The 26,013-nt window shown below is 37.0% G+C and overlaps 1 protein-coding gene across 1 annotated transcript; it reads left to right on the top strand.

Annotated features, from left to right (window-relative positions):
• Window positions 1-16,769: 16,769 nt before the first annotated feature.
• On the top strand, window positions 16,770-17,807 carry LOC145661696 (uncharacterized). Its single transcript, XM_081727026.1, has one exon. It carries the CDS (start codon window positions 16,770-16,772, stop codon window positions 17,805-17,807), a length of 1,038 nt encoding a protein of 345 aa, XP_081583152.1.
• The last annotated feature ends 8,206 nt before the right edge of the window (window positions 17,808-26,013 follow it).

Raw genomic sequence — 26,013 nt, 5'->3', positions numbered from 1 at the left:
AACCATAGAGAAAGTTCGCGTGCAAGAAATTCGAGCGAAAAACTTCGCCCAGCACTTAGTGTTGTGTGGTAGTGAGAGGTCTTTGGGAAACTTAAACATGGTGACGTGCAGGAGCAATGGCAATTAGAAAGATGGACTTTTCTGAGCTTAACCACTAACTCATAATGGCCATATAAGGAACTCATTTATACAAGGTAATGACATGGCATGAAACAAGACATCTCTCTTCCAACAAGCAAGACGAATTGTCGGTTATTTTCAAACATACACGCAAATTCACATACACACACATATAAACATACACATAAACTTACATATCTATATATTAGCTCAAGGCAATACTTTTAAGAGTGTACCTTATATGGTAGTGTGGAAATTCCATGAGACTGATGGTCTGCCTTTTCGAGGTATATAATACATTTTTGCCAACAAGGTTCTTGTATACGATTCATTCGCAGCGTTTAATTTCTTACATCAACTTGTATGAGTATACTTCCTAGTCCCCTTCTTGTCTCTTGGTATTCAGCGAGAAGTGTTTTCGTCCACCGATAATTTTTTTCTTGGGATATATCCAACCCACGCATGCAAGAGTATTGTCAATGAAACTAGAAATTTTTCACCTCTTTCCAAAAACGAGACAATAAGTGCTTTTTTAAATTCGAGACGAGATAAGAGTTATGTTATAGTATCATTTTTGAGACGAGAATTGAGAGGAGACGAGAAATATCACGAATTTCAGATGCATAACAATTTCACTCAAATTTTAGATTTCAAATATTATTTTAGTGTTATATAACTCAAATATAAAAACTATAAATTGATGAAGTGATTGTGCGAACACAAAAAAGGATATTTGTCAACGTTTAAAGGTATGTAATACACAATATATTCCAGTAATGAATACGGTTTAAATGTTGTTATATCACACTCTCAAAGACCTTTCTTGACACTGAAGGGTTCTGGTAACTTCTAGTTGAATATAGAAAATATCAGAACATAAATTTTGCACACTTCTCCAATTTATATTTACGCGAGTAAAATTTTCTAAGTCCCTTAAAATTACAACTTTGGCAACAACGCATTCTGAGTGAGAAGAGGGGAAAGAATGAAAAAAGAAGATTTATGAACACAGCCCCCAGTTTGTTATTTGAAATTCTCAGTTTCTCTTTCGTTACTTCATTTAATGATACTTTTACTACGAAACTTTAGCATTTACGCAGAAAACATTGTTAAAGAAAAATACATACTTCTTGCTTTTATGCTCCATGCTCCCACATATCTTTATAAAGAGGATACAACCAAGTTTTAGAAAAAAATCGTAATTCAATGTATGGCTTACATCCACTACTCTGTAGTGATGTCAACCGGCTCGGCTCGAGCCCTGAGCAACCGGCTCAGCACGAGCTTCGGCTCGGCTCGGTTCAACTGAACCAACAACCCACATTTGCTTGGCTCAGGTGAGCCATCGGCTCGAGCTGACTCGGTTGCGATGAGCTACCGGCTCGGTTAGACTCGGCTCAGATGAACCACAATCTCGAGTAGGCTCAGTTGAGGTGCGCCATCGGCTCGGTACACGTGATATATAAGTGGTCTTTCTGAGCTCGGCTCTGTGGTGAGCAAGCCGTGAGCGACCCATTTAAACCAATTGCACCAGTAGAGTCGGTACTTTTCATTTAACACATTCAAATGGATCTAGTTTGGTTGCTAGAGATTAGATCGGATGTCACTTTTATGGGAGTGACTGTATATCTGGCTTAGTGAGTTTTCTTATGTCTGGTCTTTCCTTAAAGAAATCCTTGGTTAGGCTGTGAAGAGGATTGTTACGAAACAAAGTTTTTGTAAAATCAGGTGTAAATTTCCAACGCGATAAATTTCTTGTATAGCTATCTTAAAGAATTAATGGTTTAAAGAGTATTTAGTAGTTTTCATCGCTTCAGATGAGTAGGGCCATGATTTTTATTGGACATTTATAAAAAAAACTCTAAAAAGAACAATGTTTTTTATTGAAAATACAACTTCACAATTTTTCTTTACAACACCATGTTTTGGACTCATACAGCACCACAGGATTTTTATTGGAGAAAAGATATTCAAGTGACAATTAACCCACATTTTTTTTTTTACAGTTAATGTACTCTGTTGTTCTGTTGGAGATATCAGTATAAGTGTTTAATGAGTATTAATTTGGGCAACAACGACACACTGATGTTTTCCCACTGTTCACAGCGTAAGCCTGAAGATTCATGAAGTATCGGAAATGAATTTTCTAAAATATAGTCCAAACTTTTGAATACACATAGGGTAATTTTAAATAGGATTAATATGGACACATTACAAACAAAATGATAAAATATTTCATTGATATAAAAATATAATTTGACAGAAACGTGAAATATCTTGTCTAGAGGTCAATCTGTTGGTTAAGTTACTTTTAAAATGTAACGTGTTACTTTGTCAACATTTCCTTATACACAGTATATGACACAAGTTATACTAGGTGATAGTTGTTACTAATATAACTTCTAGTTGGTTCGGAAGTAGCGCACTGTTTGTAGCAAAGTTACAATAGCTAGCTACAAATTTTATACCTCTAGCTGTAGCGGCACTATAAGTCTACACCTGTAGCTTGTAGCTGTAGCGGATCTACATTTTTTATAGTTTGTAGTGAATTTTGCATTACAGCTACAAATAAATCTTTTCCAGGACGAAAAAAAAATGTAACTCCAACATTTCCTCACAATGTTTAGTAAATTTTTATATGATGATAGGGAGAATATATGATTGTTTTCTGATTTCTGTCTCCAATTATTTTGCAACAACATTACAAGAAAATTTTCTGAAATAAGTTGCGTGTTGACGATGTGCCAAAAGGACAGTAATGCCTCTTAAAATGGACCTAAATGTCATTCTAGCAGCGAAACATATACATTTTTTGGGGGGGGGGAGGGTTAACATATATGCTTTAAAACGCACAGACAAAAATGCATATTTTACTGTGAAATGCAAATTGAGAGACAAAGCCTTTATGTAATATTTTAACTAAACTTTAAGTTCAGTTACACATGTAGATGCCATGATTATATATTATGATGCATGATACCAAGTAAACTGTATTTGTGACAAGAGCTTCAGTAGAGAATAGTTGTAGAGAGAGCTGTTCATTTTAAAAGCAGCCGTAGCTCAGCTACTTTTCTGGAAAACTAGCTAATAGCTGTAGCGAGCTACAATTTTTATCATGTAGCTGTAGCTGTAGTGCAGCTACTTTTGAATAGTAGCTTTCCGATCACTGCTCATACTAAAATAATGTTGGCCTATGGCGAATATACAATATACTTGCCTTCTACGTGTGCGTCTCGGGTCTATTCTCAGAGAGCTTGCTTGCCGGAATTTCAACGAGCGGTAGGAAAAAATGTATAAACTTTTCTCAGTTGCTTTTCTGTATGCTCAGAAAAATCTTACTCAGGATATGATTTAGAGTACTCAGGTCATAACCAAAGGAAGGGCAAGAAAACCATGACCCTACTCACCTGAACGATGGAAACTAAAAACACTGCTTAGATCCATTAATTCTTTAAGATAGCTATGCAAAAACTTTATCGAATTGGAAATAGTGATGTCAGCTCGAGCCGACTTGATTGGAATGAGCCATTGGCTCGGCTCGGCTCGGCTAAACTGGACTATTGGCTCAAACCGGCTCGGTTAGGTGAGCTGTTGTCGCGGCCTACTTCTCGGTTCGGCTCGGTGGTGACTGAGCCGTGAGCTGAGCAGCTCGAGCAGTTGACAACTTTACTACTTTGAACCTAAAACAACACCTATTTGAAAGCAGTAGAGAACACACCTCATCTCCACTCGCTAAATACTCATGTGAGATTGTTCGGGGTAAGGTAACGGCCAATGTTACATGAAATTGAGTGCATTCTTGTGAGATAGACTCTAGCAAACGGTGATACTATTGAGAGCTATTAAGATGTTTAAGGGGGAAAATGTCAGATCGTCGTGAAAACCTATCTAAAATGGTCCTTATAGACCAAGACAACAAAAAGTCCATAGATGTAACAACAAACCGGAAGGAAATAAAATGTTTCACCAAATTTAGTATCCTCAAACCTTTTTTCTATTCCCTAATTAATAATAATAATAATAATAATAATAATAATAATAATAATAATAATAATAATAATAATAATAATAATAATAATAATAATAATAATAATATGAACTGCGTTTTGGTAGTATTGAAGGAGGTACTAGGGCTGGTAGTGATCTCCTGGATACTAGAGCTCCGGATTTATTTTCAGGTTTACGAAAATCTTACAGATCGATGCAAGAAGTGATTTGCACTAAGGAGGAATTCACATTGGGATATATAGAAAAAAGTTTTACGCCTGTACACCTTCTTATTTTTGGATAAATTAGAAAGTTGCCCATCACTTCGGTATAATACATACATATAGGGGGGTCTACTATAAAAGTGTATGGTAAGAATAACTGAAATATTACAAAATGAGAAAAGTAAGAGCATCGTTTGGGATTCGAACCAGACTCAAAAGTACTAAATCCGCACAGAAAGTAAGAATTTAGCACTCATGACTATCGAAACAACTGCGAAGTTTCATTCCAATTTTATGGATAGAGAAAGAATTTCTTACCAAATCTCCTTTTTTTTCTAACAAATTTTTTGGTCGAAAAGCGTGTGTGCTTTACCTACAACTAAGTTTTCTGCATTTATCATTTACTATGATGTTCTAAATATATTATTACGTTAAATTACAAAAAGAGAATTGAATATTTCAAACAGCAAACTGTAAGCTGTGTTCAGAAGTCTCGTTACTTTTTCCTATGATTTTCTCCAGCATTTCGTTGAATGCGTTGATGCCAAACCTACAACTTTAAGGAACTTAGAAAAATTCAGGCGTGCAATTATATATTGGAGAACTGAGACGAAAATATTTTCGAGACGAGACAAGAAAATCTTTTTCGTGAATCGAAACGAGAGGAGGGAAAAGTTTCCAAAATCGAAACGAGACGTTGTTTCTACAAAATTTACGATACGATACGACAAAACTCTATTTCTTGTCTCCTCTCCTTGACAACACTAGACAAATATAAATACAGGTGTGGGTCAAAGAAAGTTAATCATATCCATATATGTAATTTAGTATATTGTAAGACAGGATGGTACATCTCACACCCTCTAATAGCAGAATGCAGTGTCTTTTCATTTTGTTTTCTAAAAGTGGCAACCTTAGTCATATGGTTTAAATCCCTCTACGTTAAACTGGCAGAATCCCTCTAGGCTCAATGTCTTTTAAAGTATCGGTGCTGACAGAGACGTTAATTCCAAACCCATCAACCGAGAAATAGAAGAAAAAATCGAAAGAGACCTATGGAAAAGAGAAAAATAATACAGTAGGAAGTCCAAATCCAAACTAATTGGGACCACAGATAGTGCGGATTTTCAAATTGTTCGGATTTTCGAAAATGACCAAGAAAATGCCATTTAGGCTTAAATATACTGTACGGCATGCTCTTTTATCGATACAGTAGTTATACCGTACATACAATAATTATAATAAAGTACGTAAACCTGCTTACATTTAATGTTTCTGAAGAATCTGCTCTTACACTAAATTACACTGTTCTTATAACTAGCATTTAAAACTTGACTTGTATAGGCCTAAGGGAAAATAAAAATATGTATGACAAACAGTTACATATGAATGAGCTTCTGTAAAGACACTGACTTCAGACAACGCCGACGGACAACCCTATTGTTTGTTTACCGCTAGCGCTAAGACAAAATGTAAAAAGCTTCTAGAGACCCCGTTCGGATTATCGACGTCCTAATGTATTGTCCGTTTACTGTAGCTTGGCACTGTGTTTTGACACAAAACCTGGCTAGCGGATCTTAGCAGTCCTTCCCCTTCTTTCCCCTTATCGCAGTGGTAACAGTGGCACTAACTCATCAACTTTAGCACTAGTAGGGTTTGGTATTTGCAAGTTGCGTAAATTTCGAAACAGTTTACTTCTTCTCTAATCACGGCCCATAACTTGTGTCGGGCAGGGGAGGGGCAACTGCCCCCAGGGAGGTTCCCCGCCGTTCGAAGGGGCCCATTTTGAGGCAAAATTTTCTTAATCCATATACGATACGAACATGAAATTATAAATGAAGCATCAAACAGGTTCACTACATTAAATAAACAAAACAGCACACTAAAGGTAAATACAACAAAAGTGAGTCGTGGGCCCACTTCAGTAAAAACCGTCTTCTATTAGGGGCCCTAGAAATAACATTTATTCGTATGGTTTTGAGATTTGTCAATATTGTCCCCTCAATTAATTTGTCATGTATGGAAGGGGCCCAGGGGCATAAGTAACGGCCTCGCAGACCTTGCCGTGAGGGAGGGCCACAGACTCCGGGGGGACAAATAGTAAGAGAAAGATAGAAAGGGGACGGCCCTAGAATGAGAAAAAACTTTTTCTAGGAGGCCCAATACACGTATTAATGCTTGCCCCCAGAAAAAAATCTAAGTTACGGCGCTGTCTCTAATGTGAATTTATTGGTACAGTTCTGCCAATAGTTAACTATATCAGGTTGGTCTCTTTAAACCTTGGGTCCTGGAGAGAAACATCTTACAGGAGGATAGTATTCAGATTTTAAGAAGATGGGGGAAAGAGAGCGAGGATGAGAAGAAAGAATGAAAGAGAATGAAAGAAACACTTCTACATTTACTTCATAATGAATTTAAACACATATAAACGAAAAGGGATATCGGAACCCACCACCATAATATTTGTAGAAGTGTTGGCAACATTCTGGCGTAATATATTTCCCGCCAATTCTGGGCCTCAGTGTTTGGCCCAATTCTGTTCTTACAGCAGTGGCGGATCCAGAGGACGATCGGGGCCCCCTGGAGAGGAATCTTTCTTATTTTATATATTTAAATAAAACCCACCCCAGAGTTTGGAGCTCTTAAAAGTAGCTCTAAGTAGCAGTACTAAAACCCACCGCCCCCCAGAAGTCCATCCTGAATCCGCCCCTGCCTTACAGAAGCTATCGTCTAGGCATTCACCTCGTGGGACTGAGGAAAACCTTAATAAGGAATACCAGCCAGAGCTGAGTTCATGCCCACGCTCGATCTACCTATTTTAATGCCTTTTTGTGTTGGACAGTGTCTGGTAAGGGCACCCAAACAGGGTAAATGCGTACTGCTTTAAAATATTTACATGTTAAAATTCGCTTTATACTGTACTTTGAACACGTAATTCAATGTGTATTATATTCTTCTTACAGCAGCATGCTTTATTTCCTAATACTTTAAGTCTATGGTTGTTAGTACAGTATTTATAATTATTGCATCATACTAATCCTTCTCAAAGCTCATTCAATTAGTATGAAATTCTAGACTTGGCAGTTTGCAACATTGCAAACCTTGATAAACAGGCAATAAGTGGTGAGAAAATTTCCACCTATACTCGCATCGAAATTCCCAGCCTCTGTTTACAATCAGTACAAGATGTTTCTGTCGCCTTATCATGAAAACACTGCTGTCCAGCGAACCTAACGGTCTTCGCTTTCTCTGTTTATTGTTTACAATACAAACTACATGCTTCCAATATTGCCAGGCGTACAAGGTTTTCGCACACTTTCGAACAAGAACACTCTTGTATAAAATTGAGTGTGTACTATATGTAAGATTGTATTACATAATAACTAACTCGATTTGTCACAACGTTAATACCTCAGTCATCCCAAAACAGCAATTTATGTTGTAATAATAATTGTTCTATGACTGTGCAGAAGTAGGTACATTCGGTTCGGCGAATCATGTACCTGGCAACCATGGATTAACTATGTAGGGGTAAGAAGCAAGGTGTTGACGCTCGCACTACAATTGTTGTTTGTAAACAATTTTCCATCCTAGAGTGAACGGACAATACTTTGATCCTTCTGGTTGAAAGTTAACTACACAAAATAAATTGCGATGATATTCATGCAGAATCAAATTACGCAATTAACTAAGAAGAAACATTGTTTTCAAAGTTGTGTAAAATGCACATTTCTGGCAAGGAAATTATCAAACTGGTTAGTAGTAGTATCAGAAGGCAAAGCTAAATTGGAGTTGAACGGTACTTCAGAAAGAAAATAAGCCACCTCAAATACACTTGCCTAAAACCACATTAGCATTTAATGTATTATACTCCCTTTAAGGTTTCGGTTTGTGTGCTAATTTCGTGCATGCCAGCGACATCTCTTCGCATCAGGTAGGAGCTAGCATAACTAGCGACAACTATTAGTCTGACTGTGAACTATTAGAAATAAGCGTGGCTGAGAGACAGCTGTTTTTGTTTCGTAAATAGAATAGGACTTATAATAATAATAACTAGGTGAAGCTGCGCTGTCCACTCAGCGCATCGTACACATATGAACATGAATCTCCTTGTTATTACTCACATCTGTACATGTCCCTTTACAGACACAAGTGAAAGACGTCTTGATAAAAATTGGCAAGAGATACCATAAAGGGGAGATTTTTTTTTTCGATTACTTTCTGAATATCTCGCAACGTTTGCAAGATTTGAGCCTACTGCCGGTTGGAGTTTTTAATTCATGTATGATCAGTGTTTTCTTTCTTCTTGCATGCAGTATGTAATAAGCAAATACATTATACACACAATTAATTATAATGTCAGTGATATAATGTGTTCATTGGGCAAAACACTCCAAACAATAAAGATTCAACTTAGAGTGAAGAAATGGTTATCCTTCGTTTTTCATTATCATTTGACCATGAAACAAACGCCTGAGAGATATGCAACCACATATACAATTATTTTGTGCTGGAATGTATAATGCGTAGGATATGATGCTTTAGGGTTTTTTTTCTAATTTCAACCCTTCCAGTGTACCCGTAAAAATGTAATAAAGAAATAATGGCCATGTTTTTTAAATATTCAATTAGAACTGGACAATCTACATCTACTGGGCAAACGATCAGTGAAAACGTCATCTTTCTAGAGCCTGTAGTTTCCGAGAACTCATTGTCGAAAGAATTGGCCACGAACATATAAACGTCCACAAACGTAGTTTAAAAGAACTCCAAAAAAGGCAGCACAATTCATTTCCGTTGCTTTCGGAAAATGCTTATTAAAATACAAAGACTTTGAACAATAGTTTAAACAAACAAACTTTATGAAAAAGGTCTATTTGCCATATGCCAATAAAGAAATTAATTAATTAAAAATTAAATTAAACTTTAAAAATAAACTATGAAAAACAAAAATATAGCCCCAAGAAGTTGATCCGAGTAACCGCGGACATTCGAATTCTCACATACCTCTAATCGTAGATATTCCCCCTTCATTACTTGCTGACTTGTCTCAAAATGAAAAACCTTCCACATGCCATAAGGTCTTCAGGTAATCTCTCTTTTTACCCTAGAATATCGTCCATCAATTGCAATCTTTTCCCAACCTTCTTGTTTTGTCTTCTACCGTACCTTCTTTAACGTCTCTTACAAACTATAAACATAACCATAGGCAACTGTTTCTATTGAAAGAGCTGTCTCGTCTCGTCCCGTTGAGAGCACTTGACAAACACATCTTTTGAGAAAACATGTGAGAAGAATTACGTTTATAGCAAAACCTTATGGAAGTGGATCACCTCACGTTTTGGATTGGATTGGGGTGACATGCATTGAATCCACTACGGAGGGAGGAGGGCTTTCAGTTTCAGTGAAGATAAAAGTTCAGACTCTACAGATCTTTTTTATTTCTTTAAAACCTAATTGGACAAGTTTTCTTCCAACTAAATTTCTTGAACCCCTTCAAGGTTGTTAGAAGAAAAAAAAAGACACACACACACATTTACAAATTAAGATTTGACGATATATTAAAAACAGACAAAAAGAAAAGCTAGAAAAACTGAAAGGAGAAGCAGAAAAAAAATGGAAGTAGAGAAAGAGCTTCATTCCCTCAACACACGCAAAAGCAGATTTGCGGTCGCCAGAAGCTTAAAACGCAACTAAAGCGCCACCCACAACACTGCGGTTTATTACATTGAAAAACCTTGTCCCCGTCAACTCTTTAACAGCGTCTATAATAGTCGTCTTCTTTCATTTCTAAACTACAATACTTATTCTTTATTTTTTTTTAAAAAAAAGTAATAATAACAATAAAGTAATACGAATAACATTCATTCACTCATTTACAAGTAGTATGCGCGTTAAGGTATGTGTGTCTTATTGTTAGGAAACGAATAACAATAATAAATACAACCTATTAATTAACAGTTTATTTTGCTACATACCAATAACAATTTTTTCCAGCAAAATAAAAATTGTCAGGTACCGAATGACATTCATATTTTTTCACGCGCTTCCCTAGCCAATTATTTTATGTTGTTCACAAAGAAGCGAGTGAGGATAGATTTACAACGAAGTTGCACCTCCCGAGTGTGACGTAATGTCACGTGGCATTATTATGGGGGTCAAGGTGAAACAAAACGAGCCCTGTGGGGCTTCTAACCCCCTTTGCTCGCTAACGCTCAATCAGCTATGTTTCTTAAGGTAAGTAAATCACTTTTTATGCATTATATATCACGTACAAGGAAAAATGAGTATTGTTTTTGTTTAATCTTATTTCAATGATAAATGTGTTTTTTACATTTTAAAAAAATAATTTAAAAACTTTCCTTCGAATGGGTTTGAACCCATGACATAAGCGATTTTCATAGTGAGAAGGAATTAAAGTAAATATGAAAGAACAAGTAGGGTATAAGTAATGATTATAATAAGCTTATACAGTATATTTTATTGTTGGTAATGTTTCGATATGGGGAAGGAAACTTAAACTGAGTCTCACTGAAATTTTTCTGTTAATGTTTATATTTTTTGCGACGTCTCTTACATTGGGTATTCTGAAAGGACATGAAAAGGAATATTAATAATAACTAAAATACATGCAAAATAACAGTTAAAACTAATAAATGAAAGCTAACCTTACAATCTATCTGATAAAAACGAACTGAACAATTATATCTAAAACAATTGCTCAAATACCTAATTAAACATATGTTTTCCAATATATATATGTATAGAACTATACTGGAATTGATACTACTTGTCCGTTCTGACAGCTCGCTGCGCGCACGGATGCTCAGTGTTGTGTTGCCATTTTTCCGTCGGGTATTAAAACACGAAATTACTTACTGCAAGTAAACCTCAGTTTTATAAAATTAAATGACACAAAAGAGAACTACAAAAAATTCTCTCAATACTCAAGCAGGTCTACTACTCAAGTTGACATTCGGCTAAAACAATGTGCATTTGTTTATATTCAAATTGGCAATATTTACCATTACAGAGCGAGAGAAATGAGCCACTATAATTGGCTAAATATGCTGTTGCCATAGAAAATGTTCTTCTTGCCTGATTGTTATGATCATATACAGGAAGGAAAAAGCAGGTGACAGCAATTGTCAGAAAGGACAGGTTGTATCAAACGGACTGTAATTCTAATATATTTACCTGGAAACATAGGGATACTTACCTTTTGGAACTTACTTACCTAGAGTTCTACTGCAATACTTACCATTTGGAAACATAAGATACTTACCTGAAAACTTCCTGGAAACACTAACGATGAAACGGCCCCAAGTGTAAACAACCGATTTGGCTGGGATCCGGATATGTGTTACGGGAGACTAAAGTAGGAGACACGTACGCCAAAATACGTGTCTCCTACCTTGGTCTCCCGTAACACATATCCAGACCCCAGACAAATCGTTTGTGTACAAGTAACGTCATTCGCTTCCTAGTTATAGCATTTAGGGCCACTTTGGGGCCCCGTATTTCGGAAATTTCTGCATATGGGCCCAATCGCCAAAATACGTATCTCCTACTTTGGTCTCCCGTAACACATATCCGGACCCCAGCCAAATTGGTTGTTTACACTTGGGACCGTTTCCTCGTAAGATACGTACCGTATTACCTACCTGTTATACTTAACTGCAAATATTTCTAAACTTAACTTAAGCTAACAACTAGCCCCTTCGTGTTGCTAAGCTAAGCGGTTAGCGTACGCGCCTTTGGCGTGAGAGACCCGGGATCGATTCCCGGTTGGAGCTCATGTGGTTCGGACTCAACGTTAATCAGTAGGTCCCGTGTAATATAGCCTCGCTGCTGAAAGAAATGTTAAACTAAAAATTAACTAACCTAACAACACTAGTACTGTTGGAACTTTAAGCTACTAATCTTTATTTGGGACTTACAATTTAAATTTTGAAATTACTATAACGTTACGTACCGAAGCTAAAAGGCAGGAATCGAAACTGCACATAAGAACAATTTAGAAGTGCACTGTGAAAGGACTACAACAGAGGGAGCCCGAGCTTTATATATGTAAGATGCTAATTGACCATTGAAGGGGTAGTACTCAATTAAAAACTTTTGATTAATGCATAAAGTCACATAGCAGGAGGCGTATGAAAATGATAAATCTCTAAGGAGAGTCAAGACAGAGTGGCAGAGATTTGCATTTATACATAGAAAAAATATAATAAAATAATCTACTCCGAAATTACTGAAAGGAACAATATATAATATATTTCACTGAAATAATATCCTGTATTTTGCTCCTTTGCATTTAGCTACCTGCATACTTTCTGTACCCCATTAGGAAGCACGACTACATACGGAAACTTGTAAACCGTCACATTAATTCTTCTAAAGTGAATACATTTATATGACACAGTCAACAGTCATTGTACTCACCAAGGTATCGTCCTACTTGCGACAGTCTTATGTGCGACAGGAACTGTTAACTGTTCTATGAATGACCGATTCGATCTGTTAACTGACCTATGAGTCACAGATTCGTTCATCTCTCGCAGGACTTAAAAGTTCATCTAGCTATAAGGGATTATATCAGATTGCTCTACAAGCTTTCGTATAACTCAAAATAAGGGCAAAGGCGAATTAAGCAATTAGTTTACCTTTTGATGGCTTACGGCAGGGGGGAAAGGTAATTTAAAGAGTTTGCTTATCTCTTGGATTGTTTAGAGTGCCCTGTATTGTAATTGGTGGAATTGGTTGGGAATACCCTATCGCAAATGCTATGTAAGGGATCACAAATGCTGTCTTTTATTATTGAAATGTTTTTCTCATTTTATTCATAGAGTCTTAGGAAGTCTAAAAAGTAGATAATTGGCGAAACTGTTACACGTTTAAGCTTTCCAAATTAAAATATATTGCTTTTCTTAGCGAGTAATTAACTTTGAATCAAATTAAGTACAGAAAGCAGAGGTTTTGAAGAAAGGGGGTATTATAATTACGTAGGTATAGATAGATAGATAGATAGATAGATAGATAGATAGATAGATAGATAGATAGATAGATAGATAGATAGATAGATAGATAGATAGATAGATAGATAGTTGAGTTGAGTTGATTTTAGTTTAGCGTCCCTTTCAGCAGCGAGGCTATATGAGACGTGGACCTACTGATTAACGTGGAATCCGAACCACATGAGCTCCCGCCGGGAATCGAACCCGGGTCTCCCACGCCAAAGGCGCGTACGCTAACCGCTTAGCCATGGAGGAGCTCGAGATAGATAGATAGATAGATAGATAGATAGATAGATAGATAGATAGATAGATAGATAGATAGATAGATAGATAGATATAGATATATAGATATATATGTGTGTGTGTGTGGTCTCGTTAAGTTATTTGATATATTTTATGTCAATTCTAACTCAAAATTAAGATAAATTTTACTTGGACTCACAGTAGAGGGAATATATATTTGAGGAACAGTATCATTGGCACGTACATTTTTCATAGCAAGGTTGTTCGGATGCTAATAACGCCAGAGGGGAACATATTTTACACGATGAAATCATATCATTTTCCATTATCTCAATGTAAATGAAGATAGATAACAGTTCCTGTCGCTAATAGGACTGTCGCTTCTAGGACTAATTCCTCACCAATATTGGATTCGGAAGGCAAATCACCATCACAACAGACTTTTAATTATGTACTTGAATTTAATTTCAAGAGGAAAAAATATAATCCTTCCTGATATTTCATCACACACTGATAACACAAACATAAAAACTTATATATATATATATATATATATATATATATTGTCGGCAGCCAATAACTTCGAAAGGAAGCATTTGTGCACCCAGGTTGTCACTAAATACAGTCATATAAAATACTTTCTATAAAGACTTGGACTCACAGTAGATAAAGAGAAAACAGAATTAAAATAAACGCAACCCTTGTAAAAACAGGCAAGTATTAGATATTGCATTCTCCCTCTTCTTTATGCTGTCATCTATGTAAACAATGAGGGATCTGCTGCAGGTAACTACCGTTGATGATCCAATATTTTTTCTATAGATATCATGTGAAAGCCTAAGAAAATCTACACAACGTATGAATTAAATAAATTACTATACCCTTGGGAACACTCACATACAGAAGAAGTTACCTGACCACAGTTACATATTAAATAATAACGTGATTTTCCTCTCGATAGAGAGGAAATAACAATCGGCTATTCCAAACACCAGTTCTCCCACTATCAGCATCATCATGAAGGGTTCCACCTGTTGTTTCGACAAAATACAATTCTAACCACTCTTTCGTCGGGAAAATGCGTTGGAATACCCAGTTAATTAATTGTTTTCGGAATAATTCTAAGAACATTCTGTTTCATACAACTTCATCTACGTACTTTAGTTGTGACTATTCTTAAACAACAACAGAAATTTCAAACGACAGAGTTTACCAAGTACAAAATTATAGGTTCGCTATTTTCTAGCGAGATTTCGGTTGAAACTCAAGTTTTGCTCGAAAAAATTGAGAAATTGTTTTGAAGTGTTCAAATGTACTATGCTTTGTGAGATAATTTTGACATTCAGTTGCAAACTTTGCTGGAACAACTTGAAACAATGACAAAACTGCGACTTCGTGAAGACATGGTCTAAGTGGTACAAACTATACCTTCTTTTCCTCTCTCTCTTAAATACATGCCTTTCCTAGCCTGGAATATTTCTTACTTTTTCATTTTAGTGGGCTTTAAATAACTGAGATGGCTACGAAAACATCAGGAGTACTGAGCTCCAAGTATTTAAAAAAATATCTCAGTTCTTACTGAATCTCAAGTTCCTTTCTTGAAGTATAAATTTTATATATTTATTTGCGCTGCTATCTATATTTTTATTAAAAATTGAGAGATATCCTGTAATCTAATCTTGATCTTATAATACATCATTCTGTAAGTAATTAATTTTAAAGATGTTATTTCTCAAAACCATACACGAGGTATGGCTAGAAAAAAACACGGATTGATTTAGCTACTGGCAAACAACGTGTACATGAAGGTACAGCAATGCATAATTCTATAGCACGGATTCGGAAAGATCGTCGATTGAGCATTAGAGCTGTTGCTGACATCACAGGAATAAACAAAAAAAGTGTTCGTCAAATTTTACATGAGAATTTGAACATGAGTAAAGTATGTTCAAAATTGGTGCCAAGAAACCTGACATTGGAACAGAAAGAAGCTCGAGTGAACATTTGTACTGACATTTTGACAAACATTGAAAAGGATCCTACATTCTTAGACAAAGGGATTACGTGTGATGAATCGTGATTTTTCACGTACGATCCTGAAACAAAGCGCCAGTCAATCCATTGGAAGAGCCTGAGTTCTCCAATCCAGAAGAAAGCTCGAGTGAGCAAGTCGAAATTCAAAGCCATGGTGATTGTTTTTCTTTTACGACATCCATGGGATCGTGTACGTTCATTGGGTAACCGAGGGTCAAATTGTAAACCAAAATTATTATCTTGATGTTCTAACAACCCTTCGTAAGCAAGTAAGAAGACGAAGTCATGGACCTGATTTGTGGCAAACGAAGTCATGAATTCTGCACCAAGACAATTCCCCTGTCCATACGGCCCTATCAGTTAAGACATATTTCCCTAAATATGTCACTCCAGTGTCAGATCACCCGTCATATTCTCCGAATCTTGCTACGTGTGATTTTTTTTATATTCCCCACTGTGAAGTCAACCCTGAAAGGAGCCAGATTTGAGACAGTAGAAGCTATGAAAAGAAAAGCGACGGATGTTATGAACATGACTTTTTTAAAAATGACTGGAAATACTGCTTCCAACAATGGAAGAATCGTATGGAACAACGTAAGGATCGTGAAGGGGAGTACTTTGAATGTCATAGAGTTCCCATTGTGCAAAATGTTCAATAAAAGATTTTGTAGCATCTATATAGATATAGATATATATAAGGTCAAATGCCCGATATCCGTCCCCGTGCCTAAATCCATCCCCCACTCTATCTCCGATAGAAGGTGCTGCTGCCAAGTGGAAGTCAGTACAATATATGAGTCACATTCTATTACCTGGGTGTGTGTTGTGAAAAGCAGGCAACGTCAACTGTGCTGCAATTGTAGTGTTTTATCATTTTAGTCGATCCGAAAACAATTCTTGATAGCAACTTTATAAGTTAATAGTTTCACTCAAAGTGTGTTGTTTTCTATCAGTTATGGTATTCTTCGTAGATTGTAATATTATATGTAAGTTAGAAACCACGGATACACTGTAGTGGCGGTCATTGTTAGGAAAAATGCCGCCATGTTCACAGTGTTCGTATGCCCAAATTAAGTCCCCCTATTAGGTTCCGAATACCGTCCCGTGGACGATATTACGATCTATATGTTCTTCTTGCATTTTTTAGATGGGGAACCGCAAGAAGTGTAAAAAAGAGGATATGATTGCTGCTATTAAGGTTGTAAGGGACCCTATGATTCCGATGGGCTATAAACAGGTATCTAAAGTGTTTCAAGTTCCCCGAGCTACTCTTAAAGATTTCGTTAAATCGGAACAAATAGCTGAGCAATGTGTTGAAAGAAAATTAGGACGAAAAACTGTTCTTTCTTATGAAATTGAGAAACGTCTTGTTGCGTATTGCGTTGATATGGAAACTCACTACTATGGATTAACTATTTCAGATCTAAAAAGAATGGTTTACGAATTGGCAATCAAAAACAATGTGCCTCATCCATTTTGTGATAACACAAAAACAACACGGGGAAAATGGCGCCGTCTGTTTTTTAAGAGACATCCGGAATTAACACTGAGAAAACCACAGAATTTGTCTTTGGCTAGAATACAAGGGTTCAACAAAGAAAGTGTGCAAAAATTTTTTGCAATACTCAAAGGCGAATTGCAGAAGATAAATTTAGATCCAACACTCATGTTTAATGTGCATGAGACCGGCATATCTGTAGTGCAGCATAAGTCGTCTAAAGCTGATACAACAAAAGGAAAAAAGCGGGTAGACAAGTTATCATCAGCTAAGAAAGGGACAACAATAACAGCTGTGACATGCATGTCAGCAGCTGGCCAATTTGTGCCACCTCTTTTGATATTTCCACAAAACAAGTGGCAGGCGGAACTTTTAGATGGAGCACCACCAGGTTCTATCGATAGTTGCAGTGAATCAAGTTGGATCACTCGACCATTATTTCTGACATGGCTGGAATACTTTATTGACACAGTGCGACCTTCGAATACGCGTCCACTACATTGTCATCATTCCCACACAAGGAGCATTGAAGTGATTGACCGTGCTAGGGAAGTAGGAATATCAATTGTATGCTTACCACCACATTCTACGGATAAATTACAGCCCCTTGACGAATCTTTCATGTACCCACTCAAGACCTATTATGCGAAGGCTATAGAAAACTGGCTTGCAGATCACCCTGGATGAATAGCTCGCAAATTACAAGTCGCTTCACTGTTTTCGGAGGGATATCTGCGTGCTGCTACTTTGGAATTTTCAGTAAGTGGCTTCAGAAAGACGGGTTCAACCGTGTCCTTTCAACCCGGATATTTTAACTGACGCTAAGTTTCTTGCAAGGGGACAGGAGGCAAGAGACCATCAAGAAATAGTTGTGGAGGAAGCAGCAAGCAGGCCAGAACTTCATTCGAACACTAACAAACATGTGTTTCCCAATATCCTTGAAATCATCAGTCCCGAAGCTATTAGGGCAGTCCCAGTGATCACTCCCTCAACGTCAGAAAGGGCTGGAGCTGCATTGTTGATCACTGGTTCACCAAACAAAGAAACAATCATGAAATCAGATAAGAAGAAAAAGAAACAGGAATCAATCCAACAAAGCAGTGTTCAGTCTACATTGCGTAGAAATGTCATTTTCAAGAAACGCAGGAACAACCACTATGTAGATGGTCTACTGCTGCTCGACCATCTACATCTGGAACACAAAACCAAAGAAAAGCTTCGAAGAAGAATATTGGCTCTCGACAAAGGATAAAAGTACTTTCGTCAAGCTCATCAAGTGGAAGTGAAACAGAAGCTACAACAATGCAATGTGTTTCCACTGATGAGGAAGTCAGCAACAATGATGCAACCTGCCCAATATGTGGAAAGCTCTTTTCACAGGATAAAGTGGCAACAAAGTGGATTAGGTGCATTAAGTGTTTCGTTTGGTGTCACGAAGCGTATTCTTCACCTAAAGAACGTAAAAAATTTATCTGATATCTATTTGTATGGATAAATGTGATTCTGAATCTCTATTATGAACATAGTACCAAAATTAATATTATTTTAAACAAAATTTTGCCATTTTTTCTTTCTATTTTCAATACAAACAGTTTTCAGATTTTACTTCGCTTATTAAACTGAAGCATCGTTGTATGTGTTCGCAAAATAAGACATAGAAAACTAAATAAACGATCTTTGTTTTATTTAAATGCTTTTCATCTCAATTTGCTTGTTTATATTAAGAAAATATAGGGAGATGGTATTTAGACACTTTTTTTAAAAATTGAAATTTTGCAGTTTTTTTCAGTTTTTTTTATTAATAAATTAAGTAAATATAGTTTTTCCACATTGTGTTTAACACTTGTCGAAAAGAAATGTTTATACTAACTATAGGATCTATGGTGAAATTTCAAAATTAAGCAATTTACTCTCTGACCCTCTCAAAAGTTTCGTTTTCATATAAAAGCAATGTGTGCAAAAAATCATGCAAGAATTTTAATATTTAGAGATGGCTCAACAATGTTAAAGTTTTGTCATGTAAAAGCCTAGTGCTAGTTGTTCGAGTATTCTATATGTTTCACACAGTTAGTTATTCACAGTAAATCAATGTAACTGCAAAAGTTTCGAATAGTCTCTACTGAATTGTTAAACAGAATAACGTATTCCGATTGTGAGTAACCCCATATAGATTTGACATCACTGATCCTGAAGAAAAGTTGATTTCCTTTCAACAGGGAATTTTTCCCATGTGTGTTCAATTACTTGGATCGCATACTGCTACTGTTCTTCAGACTTGAAGCGTCCTGACTGAGTCGTTTCTTGTGTTAGAGAACCACGCTCTTTTTTTTCTTTTTTTTAGAATTTCGATTGGGCGGATTGCAAACAATTGCCTCATGTTTGTGATAGTCTACATAGAAAATTTGGATTGTTTTGGTCAACCTATTCTTTTGTCTCATGGGACTTGAATAGTTTTATACATGAGCTATGCAACCCACACGACACTTACGAAGAAAATTGTGTTCCATAGCTATAAATTTTGCTTCTTTTTTACACTGAAACATTCTGCAGTTGAAAATAAAACGCAAGATAAAAGTGAGATGCGATATTGTTCATAAGTGGTTAAAAATTATAATCAATTAGAAGAAGAAATTGTATTGGTGTTTTCAAAACACATTATGAATATACAGTAGATCATGAAAAATTATTGCTAAACCTTCCCTTGCAGCTCTGACCTCGTTTTTGCACATACACTTTGAAACTGTCCAGAACCTACCACGAGGAGGTGGATGCAAATCGAGTTCTAAATGCCTACCCACTTGCTTCCGTTTTTTGGTTTGTTTACACTTCATAGTCTTGCTGGGAGTCAAAGTTTTACATTTTTTCAAGACTATAAAATAAAGCCATGATAAAGCCATCTCTTCGACCCACTCCACACACTGATACTGACGCTTCTGTAACTACTTTTATCCTTCTCTCCATTACTTGCGCATTTCACGGAAAACATTGAAATTCCTTAGACGCTGTAGCCGCCTTTCTAATAATTTATTCTATCTGGCTCAAAGAAAGTACTCTTGTTAATGATGTCTCGGTGATATCAGTTGAGAACCAATCGATCATCTCATTATATTTACTAGCGTCTAAGTTTACTTTCGGAACAACAAATTGACATAGACTTGATGGCATAGACTTAGACTTGATGACATAGTCTTTCTCTGCCGCCACTTTTTCCCCCTTTATCCTAAAACTCGGATGTTCTGGTTTTTGTAGTGATCATTGTCAACAACAAGTTTTCCGGATGGTCAAAGCAAGCATGTCACTTTTGTTGAACGAAGAAGAGTGATTTCATAATATTGGCAACAAGATGGGGCACCGTCGCATTATGGCTGTAATCTAATCGATGGCTGAATTAACATTTTTCCGGTTGCTGGATAGGTTGCCATGGACCAGTTGAGTGGCCAGCGACCTAACTCAGTTGGATTTCTATCTTTGGGAGCACTTTAAAGCTATTATCTACCAGTGTAAAATTAATGACATTGGCTACCTGAAAAGAAGAATCATTTTGGCCTGTCAACAAATATCACCAACTATGATTCGTACAGTGCACACTGGTCTCATGGTTAAGGATATGCATAGAACACAACGGTGGGCGTGCTGAACATGTCATGTGATTGTATTTGTCTTTTGTGTGTTAGCTCTCTCTTTTCCTGGTTATTAAACAATACGTAATATGAGAAGTTACAAAGCCTTTTTTAACTTTATCTTTATCCTTTAATTCGAAACTTCGCACAGCACATTTCACAGCATTTCACACATAACATATCCTAAATATATTCACAACTTCAAAACTGTTGCAGGTTTTGGAAAAATAACCTTACCGTTGGGTGTCTTTTCGAACAAGGATGTTTAATGCGTCACACGACCATTTTGCTATTTAAAATAAAGAAGTTGATTCCAAGATGGTGGACGACAATCTTAAACACGTCATAATGTTTCACCCCCTTCCATCAGCATTGATCGCAATTAACTTCGAATCGACTGCATTGGCAGTTTCTCAAATATTTAGCCCGGTCCAGATTTTGTATTTCACTTAACAAAATATTTTCTTTCAATTACTTCGGACATTTGGACATTTTTCAATATGATAAACGAAGAAGTTGTGGGGTTTTTAGTATGTCATTTAAATCTTTACCTACATCTATGTCAAATTTTAACTTATTAATAATTACTCTCTAAGTTCAATAAAATTGTAAATCAGTTTGACGGTAAATTTCGGCATTTTAGAATTTAGAGCTCAATATTTCTAAAAGTATGCTTTTTATGAAAAATTGTTTTTCTATAGAAGATATTGTGTTATCTATGTTCTATAAAACGACACTAAGTTTATCTCTTTATGTTCAACCATGCCGAAGATATTGCCATTTTTATCTGAGTATTGTTCATTTGACACTTCAAGCGTCATTTTCCAATATGGCGGCGAAGGTCACGTGGGATTTCAAGTAAATTTTAGTATGTTGTTTAGAACGTCATTCCCAATATCTGTGCCAATTTTCAGCTTGTTACTAATTTGTTCCTTTCTTCGTTAAAATTTGAGCTTCATTTACTGGACTAATTGAGAGTTTAGACTATAGACAGAACCATGATGGTGTCGCTACTTTTCGGTTACCCTCCAAACAATATGATAGGCCTATATGTCTTTTTTTTTGGGGGGGGGGGTTATAGATATTAATTTTCTGTTGTGTTCCTTTTCGGTGCACGTAGGCACAGACAGACAGAAGAGCCCTATCATATTTATCATAGGACACGTATCATTATATTTATAAATTTATATATCGATAAATTTATTAATATATTGTTTATTATTTTTGTTAACATTTATTATTATTTATCATTAATTTATACATGATGGAATGAATAATTACAATAACGCGATAGCAATTCATGTACAAGTTGCATTGTGCTCTGCGGCAGAGAACTTCAAATCGCTTGAGCCACCTCTAAATCAGGAGCGTCATTTCAGACTTCGCTTGAGGGGGGCAAGAGCGCCACCGACATAAGACTTTCACCTTTTTGTACTAGTATATTAGTAGACAGTCGATTAAAGTATATGTATTCTTCAAACTCTTGGGGGAAGGGCAACTGTCCCCTCCTCCCCCTCCTAAATGACGCCCCTGCTATAAATATTCATCAATTTGTTTGAAATTTCACAGAAATTTGTTTTTCGAATAAAAGGACGGTATGAAATGGCAAAGGTTGTAATTTCAGGCATGTGAAAATAAGAACCACTCTAATATATACAGTATGGCGCTAAATTCGTTGTACAAAAACAGTGGGATGATTCCTGAGAGCAAAACAAACAAAAAAGGGCAATAAACATAGGGCAAAAATCGCGTCGTATAGGGTATACGTGTTATAAGCTGCCGAAAGCGAGGAAGAAGCTTCAGAGTTAAATATTGCACAAACTACTGAGCGTAGAGATGATGCGACATGATATCGTCAAATAATCCTGACCTGCTCTGTCTAAATTTGCAGTTTTCAGATTTGTGCAATGGCGGCGCAAGAGATTCCCCAAGGGACGTTAGGGATTCCCAGAAATTTTATGACGTAAATTGAGTGGACGAGAGCATATGAATGACGTCTCACAGCCTGGAAATAATACAACGTGGCAAGTCAATACTCATACACCTAGATAAAAGATGGCGGATGAAGTAATATCACTGTGCATGGGTGTATACCTCCTCAAAAAGTCCCAGTAAAGACGTGGTACAAAAATTCATTAGAAACATCACATTGCTGCAATGTAAAAATACGTACGAAACAAGCCGATAGGTAACAGAAAATAAAGAAATTTCAATTGCTGATCTGCTCATATTAATGGCATCCGAATGCTTTTAATGACGATCTGGTACTCTTCTACTGTCGTTTAGTTTATTTGTGTTTCGTAATGTACATATTAATCTGTCATTCTCTCCAGTATCTTTGCAAGAAACAACGGAACTACGACAACTTGATATTTCTTTGATTCTTTCGCTATCCTCTTTCATTTGTATAACATCTTTACTAGGACTTTTGAGGGGGTATGCAACCACGCACAGTGATTATTACCTCATCCACGATCTTTTATCTGGGTGTATGAGTATTGACTTGTCACGTACTACGTATTATTTCCAGACTGTGAAACGTCATTTACATGCCCTTGTAAACTCAATTTACGTCATAAAATTTCTGAGAATCTCTAACGTCCCTTGGGGAATCCCTTGCTCCGCCATTGCACAAATTTGAAAACAGCAAATTTGGATAGAGCAGGTCAGGATTCTTTGACGATATCATGCCGCATCATCTCTACGCTCAGTAGCCTAGTTTGTGAAATATTTAACTCTAAAGTTTTTTTCCCACGCTTTCGGCAGCATATAACACATAAACGACGCTCTTTTCGGCTTTTCGCCCTATGTTTATTGGAACTTTTTTGTTTGTTTTGTTCTCAGGAATTACCCCTCTGATTTTATACAACGAATTTAGCGCTATACTGTATATATCAAAGTTTCGAGACTAATTCTGTAAATTGCGAACAGGTCCTAGCGCAAGACTTGGATGGGCACAGGGCGCACCGATCTTCTTAAGTCAGTGTACCAAGAGAAATCGTTCCGTGTACATCGAGAGCTGTTGATGTTATTCTGATCATGTGCGTTACCACGTCTGCGATTTAATCACGCACAGTAAGTCAGAACAACGAGCGAACGTGAAATTCTGGGCAAATCCGCAACAGGGAAGCTTCATATGATTCGACAAGTGTACGGCGATGCTGTAATGAGTTGTTTGAGGTGTTTTGAGTGGTAGGCGCGCTTCAAGATAAGGAGAACATCACTAGAAGACGACTAGAGATCAAGAGCACAGCACCCGAAAATATCGAAACTATTCGCAACTTGTGGATAAGGTTCGTTGGAAAACAATCCACAACAATACTGCCATTGCTAGTGTGTCATACGAAATAGTGCAGGCAATCTTCATGTGTGAGTTGAACATGCGCCGTGTTGCTGCCAAGTTCGTCCCCAGGCTGCTGATCCAGGGGCAGAAGGAACACCGCGTCGAAGTCTGCCAAGAATTCCGTCGGAATACCGTATATGACACGTCCTTAATGTCGAGGATCATTACCGGTGAAGATACTTGGTTGCTCCAGAACAAACCTGAGATAAAGCAACACTCTTCACAGTGGAAGAGCCCATCATATCCATGATCGAAAAAGAGATGCAGGTCTGCAGCGTGACCGAGTGCATCCTCATCTTCCTTTTCGACATTCATGGTATTGTGCATCATGAATTCGTCCGCACGGTCGTCAAGAGTTCTATTGCCAGTTTTAAGGCGTCTGAAGAAGAACATTTGGCGAATGTTGCCGGATCTGTGGTGCGCGAAAAACTGGCTGCTCCACGATAACCGTGCAATCTTTCACCTCACATGTGAGTTTCTCACCAGAAACAAGATGTTCCCACTTTCGCACCCATCTTACTCGACAGATTTGGCTCCTATGGATTCAGCCATCTTTCAGCAGCTGAAGATCCAGTTCACAGGTCACCATTTGGACACCATTGCGAAGATCTAGCGCGAAAGCAGAAGGTGCTTAATATACTTCGAAAAGAAGACTTCCAGGACACATTCCAGCAATGGCAGAAACGCTGGGAGCGCTGTATTATTGCACAAAGTGACTATTTTGAAGGTAATAATGTGGAAACTTAGATAAATAAAGTACTTTCTTGTAAACAGAACTAGTCTCGAAACTTTTTTGATACCACCTCACATACTGTATAATATAGCAGTTGGAAAGTTTCTCCCCTTCGTAAAAGGTTTGATTCGAATCCTGGCGAACATATATGCCATTGATTACCTGATGGCGCATGTTTTCTGTAATTTCACTGCTGTAAACCTGAACAATAAGTCTTCTGAACTCAATCAAATTTTGGGGTTGCTTGAAAATCTTTTCCTTGAGGTATCCCACAAAAAATAGTCACATGGGTTAAGATATGTATTGTGAAGGGGGCAAGATTTCCGCCATGAATCTAGTTTGGATACCGACCTGAAATTACCCGCATGTTGTGTAAGAAATCCAACACGACGTTTGCAGCGTGCGGTCCTGCATCATCCTGCATAAACCACTGCGTATTGATGGGCAAGGCAATAGCAAACACTAGTTATGGAACAAAGTTATTGCCTAGCATGGTACCGTTTACTGTTTACCTTTCTTCGAAAAAGAAGGGCTCAATCAATCTGTGGTTGGAAACTGCAACCCACACTGTAACCCTCAGAACATAATGTTTGTGAAACAATCGCTAATTCTAATCAACCAATAATTTACATTTTGTTTGTTAATCACACCATTCAAATTAAGTGTGCCTAATTAGAAAATGAAACGTTATTAGAGTTTATCACTTTCGCTAAGCCCAACAAATGAACTTTAGTCTCTGCTGCATGTGGTAATGTGTGATTTTCTGCATAATGGTGATCCTGTACGGACAAATCTGGATGTCAGTTTACGTAATCTGTTGAACAGAGATTCTGGACATTTCCAGTTGCACTATTGCCTTTCTAACCGATTTGCCAGAACCCCTCACTATTGCAATTGTTACCGCTTCAATATTCTGTGTCGAACAAACAGGCTTCTATCAAGGACGCTTTGGTTCTAATATTGTTCCTTCGCACAGAAATTTTTCATACTGTCTGTGGATGGTAGTCCACCGGGCATAGCACTGTATTCGAAAACGTCTTTGAGTTACATCCGTACTTTTTGTTTCTTGAAAAGAAAAGAAAAAGTAGATCGCTGTCCCTGTTGTAAATATTCTCTTGCCAGTTATCTTTGCAATATTAGTCCTCTAGCAACACCGTAGTGAGTTAGGCTTCCTTTGGTTACTCAATTGTCTGTCCT

The sequence above is a fragment of the Thermobia domestica genome, chromosome 10, assembly GCF_964235325.1.
Source record: "Thermobia domestica chromosome 10, izTheDome1.hap1.1, whole genome shotgun sequence".
NCBI classification, from domain to species: domain Eukaryota; kingdom Metazoa; phylum Arthropoda; class Insecta; order Zygentoma; family Lepismatidae; genus Thermobia; species Thermobia domestica.
This window is presented reverse-complemented; position numbering and strand designations above follow the sequence as displayed.